General features: G+C 55.9%; 4 protein-coding genes across 4 annotated transcripts; 2 read left to right on the top strand and 2 right to left on the bottom strand.

Moving 5' to 3' along the window:
• Positions 1–826: 826 nt before the first annotated feature.
• On the top strand, positions 827–1,726 carry VDBG_09135 (predicted protein; the record flags this gene model as incomplete). The annotated part of the gene is made up of 3 exons (XM_003000594.1): positions 827–903; positions 1,097–1,296; positions 1,698–1,726. 3 exons carry the CDS (start codon positions 827–829, stop codon positions 1,724–1,726), a joined length of 306 nt encoding a protein of 101 aa, XP_003000640.1.
• A 426-nt stretch (positions 1,727–2,152) lies between these two features.
• VDBG_09134 (mannan endo-1,4-beta-mannosidase) lies at positions 2,153–3,742 on the bottom strand (the record flags this gene model as incomplete). The annotated part of the gene is made up of 2 exons (XM_003000593.1): positions 2,153–3,136; positions 3,581–3,742. 2 exons carry the CDS (start codon positions 3,740–3,742, stop codon positions 2,153–2,155), a joined length of 1,146 nt encoding a protein of 381 aa, XP_003000639.1.
• Positions 3,743–5,507: 1,765 nt separating this feature from the next.
• VDBG_09133 (predicted protein) lies at positions 5,508–5,980 on the top strand (the record flags this gene model as incomplete). Its single annotated transcript, XM_003000592.1, has 2 exons — positions 5,508–5,676; positions 5,748–5,980. 2 exons carry the CDS (start codon positions 5,508–5,510, stop codon positions 5,978–5,980), a joined length of 402 nt encoding a protein of 133 aa, XP_003000638.1.
• Positions 5,981–6,603: 623 nt separating this feature from the next.
• On the bottom strand, positions 6,604–7,614 carry VDBG_09132 (conserved hypothetical protein; the record flags this gene model as incomplete). The annotated part of the gene is made up of 2 exons (XM_003000591.1): positions 6,604–7,197; positions 7,270–7,614. The coding sequence occupies 2 exons, from the start codon at positions 7,612–7,614 to the stop codon at positions 6,604–6,606; spliced, it is 939 nt and encodes a 312-aa protein (XP_003000637.1).
• Between the last annotated feature and the right edge of the window lie 1,657 nt (positions 7,615–9,271).

Genomic DNA, 9,271 nt, shown 5'->3' with positions numbered 1-9,271 from the left:
GGACTGGTGGCGGTGTCCATCATGGCAGACCTCTGTGCAAGGTGACTGTAAGAGTGTAAGTGAAGAGCCATGAAAAAGGAACGTACACGCTAGAGCTCACTGATATTTTTAGCTTGCCAGATGTGTTATTATACTTAATTGATTCGGTGAGCGCTAATGGTTGTCTGACAACAGGAGGTTTGTGGCGCCCTGAAATTGATGGATGTGAAGGTTGACAACTTAGTGAAGACAAGACGCGGAAGATAAATGAAGACACGCGCCATCAAGAAGAGCCAGAGGTGCTTCGCGCACCATTCTGTGCCAGGCTGCATGAAATGCGCGATAGACCGGGCGGAGGAGCCGGGCCAACAGGCCCAGGCTGTCTTGCTGCACAATCAGTGAGATCTGGTACACATCCTGCTAGACCTGCAGAGCCAAGACTTATGTTTTGCAGGAGGTGCGAATCTGGCAAAGAGTTGTGGGAGACTCGCAAAACATCGGCGTGGCATAATAGTGCTGCCTTTTGCTGTGCTGTCTTTTCCTCGGCCCGGCACTAGTACTCGACTAGCTTTGCAACACGCTGCCATGGTGCCATTCCCACGATCGCAAATCTCATTGTGCTTCAATGACTTTGCAAAACCGCCTTCAAAAGATCAAATGGACCTCATAATCAGGCATAAAAGAAAATGATCATGGTGTCCAGTGTCATGTTCGGTTTCTCTCCTGATCATAAACCATCATCATCACCATCTTCACGAGCATCACCATCAGAGCCGGCAGCTTTTGCACAGGCATCCTCCCCGACAGACCACCACGCCCACACATACACCCATTTTCTACTTTCAAAATGCCGCACAAGGTTCCGCGCAAGTCCTCGCACAAGGCCTCCAGCCACAACGAACTCAACCTCGACGCCGTGAGTGGGTAAGTCCCCTTCTCGCGTGTCGGGGAAAGGCTGGGCTCCCTCTCTTACAACCCGTGATGCAGCCAAGGTGTGGCTGACGCCCAGGTTGCCCAAGAGGCTCCCCCCAACAGTGCATCTATGGAGCGCTACCTACAAGAGCCAAACTCGGTAACTGCCAGAATCGCCCTCGGTGGTGTTGTGGTGTTGATATAGGTACTTGATTGGTGTCTGGTGCATAGATGGGGCGGCTAGGATGACCCAGCTCATAAAAGGATGGGACACAGGGTGTGAAATGGTGGGGTCGGGTTCAACGGAGGCCTCATCGCCTCGTCGCCTTGACAGCTCGGTCGAGGTAGATCACAGGGGATATCACGGCATTGACTCAAGACGGGGGTGGGCGCACGATGGCGATTGTGAGTTAGAATGAGGTATCGGTATGCACCGCCATTTAGATCAAATCGATACCTTTCGTTCCTTTCTTGTGCATCTTCACTGGAAGCGTCAAAGATGTACTTATTAGCAAGAGGCTTTCTTTCTTTCTTGGGAATCAATTGGACATTATGTATCCCCACTTGTCCCAGGACACCTGACATTGCCGTGCGGCCGAACCTCCTGCCTGCATGCCCCCAATTGGACGGTTCTCGCTGGTATGGCTTGTCTGTAATAGACCTAAATGGCCGTCTTAGCAGCTTTAAGGACGTGCCGTCGTGGGAAGACAAGCCAACACAGCGTTGCTTTCAAAGGACTTTATGGTGATCAATCAATTTCCTGTCTATGTTAGAGTTGTATTAGATAGACTTCACTTCTAACATAGGCCCTGCCCAGGACTTTGGCTTTACCTGAGTGCCCGACATGGTGACGTTAGTGCTTGATTCAGAGCAGAGTGACGAGGTCTTCCACACGTGATCCACAGGCAATAGGATATGGATAGGGGGCCGGAATACACCTAAGTTCTGGCCCTCTGCAATCCTTATATAAGCGTTCTCATAGTCCTTGACTCCCAATCTGCCCCCTTGCTAGGTGGCACCGCAGAGCCACATGACAGGTACATCCAGCCTGCGTGCTCTCTGTGATCGGTGGGTCCCCGTTCACTGGTAGCTCGATCACATGGCCCATATGCAACATCAATGCAACAGTTGTTTATCCAAGATGATGGTCAATATATACAGGTGAATCTTTAGAACAGGCATAACGTTCCTATGTACACGCGTCCCAGCCCATGCCTGGGATCATCACAACAGGGCACGGCCATACCAATCCGCCTAGCATTTAAAGGCACTGCGAGTACCAAGCGTTCTGCACCTGGCACGTGTACGGCGCCGCGCAGACCTTGGGGCCGGTCCAGCCCTGGCCGCCGCACTGGCCCCAGCGGACCTGGGTAGGGCCGGCGGGCGCCGTGGTGGTGGTGGGCGGGGCGACGGTGCTGGTCGTGGTAGCAGGCCTGGAGGTGCTGGTGGTAGCGGGCCTAGACGTGCTGGTGGTAGCGGGCCGGCTCGTGGTCGTGGGCGCGGGCGGGGCGACGGTGGTCGTGGGCTGGGGGCTGCCGTAGAGGGCGTTGACGCGGGCGGCGTGCTGGAAGACGAGGGGCTGGGCCTCGGCGTCCTCGAGGTAGATGGTGAAGCCGTCGTCGTGGTTCTTGCCGTACGAGTAGCCGCCAAAGCCAAACTGCCAGTAGAGGTCGGGCATCTCCTCGCGCAGGGAAATGTCCTGCCAACGCGAGAGGACCTCGACGCGGCCGAAGGGGCTGGTCTGGCCGAGGTACTCCTGGCGCTTCGAGGGCGTGAGCCAGCCGTACTCCTCGTGGATGACGGGCTTGCCGGCGGCGCGGGCGGCGACGGCGTGGTCGACGATCCAAGTGTCGGTCCAGGCGGGCGTCTTGGACCACCAGTCGGGGTACGAGTGGAAGGTGCCAAAGTCGACGTTGGGGAGCTCGAGCTCGGCGTCAAAGTCGTTGCCGTCGGAGCCGTTGTACGCCCAGTCGGATGAGGCGCGGTTGAAGTGACCCTCGGTACCAGTGGTCACGAGATGGTTGGCGTCAATGGACTTGATGTACGTCGACATCTCGTCGAGCCAGTCGATGATCAGGTCGGTCGTGCAGGCCGGGCCGCGGGGCAGGTTGCGGGTGCCATCGGCGCCGCAGCGGGCCTCGTTGGCCACCTCCCAGGCAAAGATGGCCGGGGAGTTCTTGTAGCGGCCGACGACGGTGGAGACGTAGTTCTTGAAGGCCGTCTTGATGGCGGGCAGACGGTAGAACTGGGGAGATTAGTATTGAACCACATAGAACCAGGGGGCAGCACTCACATCGTCATGGTAGCGGCCGCCACGGTTGACGGTGTAGACATCCATGCCGCCGTAGTCGGCCCAGTTGTTGGTGAGGGCCAGGATCAGCTTGATGCCAGTGTCCTCGGCAGCCTTGACGACAATGTCGAGAAGCTTGAGGTCGATGGTGACGGTTCCATCGGCGTTGAACTTCTGGAAGATGGTCGCCTCACCTCCGGTGCCGTAGCGGGGCAGGCCACCAGAGATGGTCGTGGCGTTCTGGTCGTGGAAGGCCCAGGTTCGGATGACCTTGAGGCCAGCGTCGAGAGCGGCGTCCATGCCGACGACGACGTCCGAGTAGTGGTCGGTGCCCCACTAGGGATGCTCATTAGTACCTTATAAAGCCATGGATCAAGTCTAGCTTGGAGGCTTGCATACCACATTGAAGGGCCAGTAGTAGGCGTTGCTACCGGCGAAGATGAAATCCTTGCCGTCGACCTGGAACTTGTTGCCCTTGGTCGTGGCGAAGCCGGCAGGCACCTGCGCAGCGACCTGCTGGCCGGCGAGGGCCAGGGCCAGAGCGAGAATGGAGGAACGCATTTCGACGGTGAGAAGGATGTCTCGAAGAGTGGTGGCTGTTCTCCTGGCTACGAAGATGCAGTCAAGAGATGCTCGCTACCAGTCGACGCCCACACTGGACGGTATTTAACATGGCCTTTGCCCACTCTTCGTGAGGGCATTCAGACCAGAAGGGGCAAGCCCGGAGACGGATGAGCCGGACCCCTCGAGCGTGGCCGATCGCCAAGCCGAGCGGCGATGGGCCGTCATCCTGCTTTCGGGGGGCTCGGAGGAGGGCGGCCGGCTTTGGTAGACTGATGGTGGCGGAGTATGAACTCAACGGGGACTGGCGAGCGACTGGGGCTATCGCTTGGTCCCGGATCTGCAGGGTTGGCGCAGGCTCGATGCTCTTGGTGGGGATGAGGCCATGAGGGGGCGGTCTTGGCGCATCACGGTGGTGTGGTGGCTGCTATGGAGTTGGGCGATGTTGGTAGGACAGTCATTTGGGCGTCGACCCCACCGGGGATGTTTGGTCGAGAAGGTTCAGATTCACGGGTTTCTTATGGGCGGCTGGGTGTCGATCTTGCGATTTGTCTGATCGTCTGTTTCCAGACAGATGGGCGTGTCCATTTCGTAACCGTTTTAGTTTTCCATCCTTGAATGCGAACATTCAAGGCTCGCATCAGTATTCGTAGTAGGAGGTAGCTAGTCCACGATAACCTTGGCGACGATGGGACATCGTGACAAGTTTGCAGGGGTATTGACTCATGTCGGGCAAGGCCCAGAAGGGACAGCGGGAGAGGCCGAATTGGCGAGTGAAGCCGATTTGCGCTTGGTACAGGCAGTACTTGCGAGATGAGGCAGTTTGCGCTCAAAAGCAGGCTGACGTCGCTGAAGCAGTGAGGCGTCTTGGGAATGGAGGGCGTTGATGAAGTATTAGTAGCCGGGTGCCCCCCAGGGGCCTGGCATGCTAAACTCGAACCATTCCACCTCGGATGCGCATCAGACACGATCCAGATCGGTGTAGCCCAGGGTCCTTGAGCTTATCGTTGGTAGCGAAGTTTGACGGAGCAGATGACGCTGCATTGGCTTGCCGTTGGGCCGGGACAACGAGAGGATCTGGGAACATTATGCTTGTTGTCGTCGGCGGCAGGATCCGTCGGACAGGTGGATAGGCCGTTGGTTAGGCAAAGGGACCGTCGGACAGTAGTCGAGAGGACGGGAGTCTGGACCCTGGATCCGATGCGTCTGGGGAAGGATGGAGCGGAGAAAAATGCTGGCGTGTGACCTGGTGCCTGGCGGCCGCCCGGTGAGGTTCGGTCTGTGTCTGGTTGGGCGGGTTGGCGGGACGTTCAGGGGACAGCCCCAGCAGGCCCCTCGACAGCCCAGGCAGGCCCTCGAAGCTGTATCCGGCTTAGTGGGCTCGGCTCAATAGGCCCGCGTCCCCTTCTGGGTTAGCGCTGCCCTGTCAAGATTACGCTCCCCGCTTCGATAAGAACACGTGGAGATGTTTGGTGATGCGATAAGAGAATAGCGCGATCTGCGAGGCTCCAGATGCTGAAGAATAAAAGTGCCCCCGCCGCGCGTGTCGCCTCGGCGTGGAAGGGCTGGCGTGTTCTGGAGCTCTGCGACTTCGACTCAGACTGCGGTGCGACTGAGACTTGCGACCGTGCACCATCTGCCAAATTGATCGTCGCCATCGCATAACGACCCCTCATTTGCGCCAATCTACCACCGACACTCTCGATAGTACCTCCTTCTACTACCCTCATTGCAACCCTTCCCCGCCCCCGGTGCCACAGTCAAAATGGTCGTCGCCCTCCTCACGAACGCGGCCAACCGCGCCATCGAAATCGCCAACACGCTCGAGCCCCTGCAGCGCATGGGATTCCTCTGGACCTGGTGCCTCGGCGGAATCCTCTTCGCTGTGCAAATGTCCCAGATTGGCGAGACGACCCAGTGGACCAAGCTGACCCGTGAACAAACGTGCGTGCTTCTTCTTTCTGTCCTGCCAGCCCCGGTCCAGCGCGAGAAACCAGACTGACAGCTCGCAGACCCTACTGGCTCACCTTTTACGGCTTCCAATTCGTCATGCTCACCTTTGGCGCCTTCCCCGTCTTCCGCGACCGCCTCGACGGTCTCTGCTTCGGCTACGAGGAGAACGTTCTCAACGGCATCCTCATCGGCTTCATTACGCTCGAGGCCGCCCTCGTCTTCTACGCCACCTTGCACTTCCTCACCCGCGGCGGCCGAGTCGCCGCGCAGCCGAAGAAGGCCTAGTCGGTGCACGATGATGACGATGCATGCGATGGTCACGACGATGACACCGCCGGATGGGTAGACGGACATGTGTGACTGGATGGAGGGCTACTGTGGTCGACGAGTATCGATGCACTCCCTGATCTGGGCCTGTTCATAATTAGAGATGACTGAATATACAGATCTCATACTACATGGTACCTTGACGTCTGCGAGCCTTGATACGTCGTGTGCGCCAATCCCCTAGTACTTTGGAGGTTGGTCGACAATATCTATTGTGCGTCCATTGACATGGACACTGCTACATGACCGACTGCGACTGACTCGCATGTTGGGCGTGCAAGTTCATCCAATGGAAGCGTAGAAATACATGGCGCTATCATATCAGAACCCCAGCCAGCATCGTGCTCCCATCAACGGTTCATCCGAACTTGAACGAATGGCAACGATCCACTTGGAACACCATGTATGTTTAAGAGGTGTGCAACCAGACCGCCAGACAATGTCAATATGGGCAATGAGGTAACTTGATATCTCCTCTTCTCAAGATTCGGCATCCTAGTGAACAGCCATCAAATGGAGATAGCCAGACACATCATGAATTCCGTGTCTCTGAGTTCAGCCTACTCAACCCTTCATTGCGGCTACTGGCAACCGGGGAGGTTGCTGAGAAGGACAGCAATATCATGGTTCCTGCCCACATTCCTCAGCGGCGCACTTCGGTCATGAAACATCAATTCAACCACCCCGACCGTGATATCGTTCATAGCACCCTCAACCCTCCTGCCGTCCAGCGTGCCAAATATGGCGTCCACCCGAGGCTGCGACGCCGTCGGGATCCGATACGCCGTCAGGAGCAGCGGTATGTCGGAAAAGGCGTAGTGTTTGGTGCTCCTCAGCGCCAACTGCATCTTGGCGCCCTCGAGGTTGCCGTAAAAATCCTCCCAGAACGGCACCGGCGCCGAGTCGTTGCCGATGGATTGGGACACGAGCACGAACGGGTTGCCCTCGAAGCCTTCTGCGTCCACCGGGGGGAGGATCGGGCCGTCGAAATTGATGCCGCCGACGACGCGGGCGTCGCGGTGCGCGGCGGCCGCGGCGGTGGCACCGCCGAACGAGTGCCCCGAGACGACGATTCTGTGGGGGTCAAAGGTGCCGGGAAATCTTCCAAAGAGGGAGTCCGTGAGCGTCTTGTTCGAGAGTTGGGAGATGAGGAAAACCTCATCAGCAGTTCGGACCTGGACATGTCAACCTTTGTGTTCCCGGTGTGTCCGCTCGCTGTAGCAGTGGTCTTTTGGGCTGCGAATTACCTCGAGTCCTTCCAAAGTGACTGTAGAATTTGCTAGCTCCGGATCAGATGAGAATGCAGCGCTTCCGTCCGGGAACTCCACCACCGCGGTCTCGTAGGTGTGGTCGAGCACCACAACAATATGACCTAGACTCGACAGCGACCTCGCCATCGCACTATACATGAACCTTGTACCGCCCAGACCAGGCGAGAACACAACCAAAGGGAATATCTCTTTTTCGGCGGTTGCATCCAGGTCTACTGTCGAAATGTTGCAGAATGCCATCTCAAAAGACGAGACCATCGCTTGCGGTAAGCCGAGCAGCTCCGCAGGCCTCGCAAAGACGCTGGCCGTCAGAGGAGGCATGTACGGCACTACTTGCGACTCGCAACCATATTTTGATTCGACTGGGAGAAACACTGAGGCCATGAACCGGCGCGTTGTATTGGCCTCGGGCGCGAACGGGTCAATGCGATTTTGGTCAACGAGCTCGATATGCTCGATGGCAACGCCGTAAGAACCGGGTGGCTGGGGAACTTGAACTGCCCTTGCAACCGCGAGGACGAATACAAAGCTTAAAAGGAGCATTCTGATTTTGTAGTGAGAGTTAAGTTTCATATAGTTGTCAAGGGTGTTGTTGTTGGTGTTGATCCCACTGGCGCCGTTCTAGCTCGTGCTTCTCAAGCCATCAATGTCGTTCACCTTATGTTCATCCACCTTTCCAGCAATATATCGCGCAACATGAAGTGGTTATTGAGCTTCTGCAATTCGTCCGGTATCATGAGTTTCAGGCTGGCATGTCGCAACACTGAGAGGCTAGTGGTTCATTCGTAATGCTCAGCCACTGAAGGATCACGGCGCCGAGAATGACGCCCTCGTTGAACTGACCTTTTGGTAAAACCTGAACCCCTCACCCCGTTCACCTGCTTCATTCGGCATTCTGTTGCCTAAAATTTCTTCATCATGATATCATGTGCGCACCACCGGTGGTTTGCAGCAAGGGCGTAGCAGCAATGCGTCACTGGGGATGCTTCTCAGCACGGAGGGCCGCGCAAGCCTCCACGACTTCGTGCTTGAGACAACTTTTGGCAACGGCTTTTGATAATTGTACGCAGATACCTAAACCCTTCACGGAGTATCTTTAAAATCACGCACGCGTTGCGGTGGACGCGCAACCGGACAGTGTGTGCTCACATGCCAGATCACGGCGTAGGCAAGTTGTGTTAAGCCAACGCGTCACTAAATGAGTTCTTGCATTCAACGAAACTGCAGACTTGAAAGAGCAGGCCATTTCTTGTACAGCCTACGATTAGTGGGATGCAGGTTCTCGGGGATGAACATGATCAATGCAGGCACCAGACCATCTTGTGCAAGGGAAGGCAGGAAAGACAAGGTTTTGCAAGCCCAACGACATCTTGATGAGAAGTAAATATTCATAGGAGCGGGGTCGTAACAGCAAGTACCCAGAGGTCAGTCCAATCCAGTGGCTTCTTCAGCCTTCCGTCGTGGACTTTCATGTTTGTCACTGTTACGGGTTAGACTCGTTGACGCTGTAGAAGCCTGGAGCCTATACCGTTCCCCTATGAATGCAGCCCATTAAATCAACGATGTTGATCCAACAAGTATCTTTCCGTCTCAATTGAATAGCCGCCGTAAGGCACTTATGACTGTTTGAGGGCTGCTACCGGTCTCTTCGGGGCCGACGTAACAGTCATCGACGATCGACTTGACCATACTAGTACTGTGAGATCCCAAACCCGAGATTAAATATCAAATATGACCGCCCGGCATCAGTAATCAGATTCGCACGGGCTTCATTTCTTCGAACCCTTAACACAATAACGCGCGCCTTCGAGACACTTCGCTCGCCCAATCACTCCTGTTTATGCAGATTTCGTAACTCGCATTCAGTTGGCTTAGAAAAATCCAGACTTATAATTTCTCCTTCTCATGTAGTTTTGTAGCTATGTCCTTTGCCTGACTCTTAATTCGTCTCGTAAATGTATACCCTCTGAATGGCGCA

This window comes from Verticillium alfalfae, genomic scaffold (assembly GCF_000150825.1).
Source record: "Verticillium alfalfae VaMs.102 supercont1.14 genomic scaffold, whole genome shotgun sequence".
Lineage (NCBI taxonomy): Eukaryota > Fungi > Ascomycota > Sordariomycetes > Glomerellales > Plectosphaerellaceae > Verticillium > Verticillium alfalfae.
This window is presented reverse-complemented; position numbering and strand designations above follow the sequence as displayed.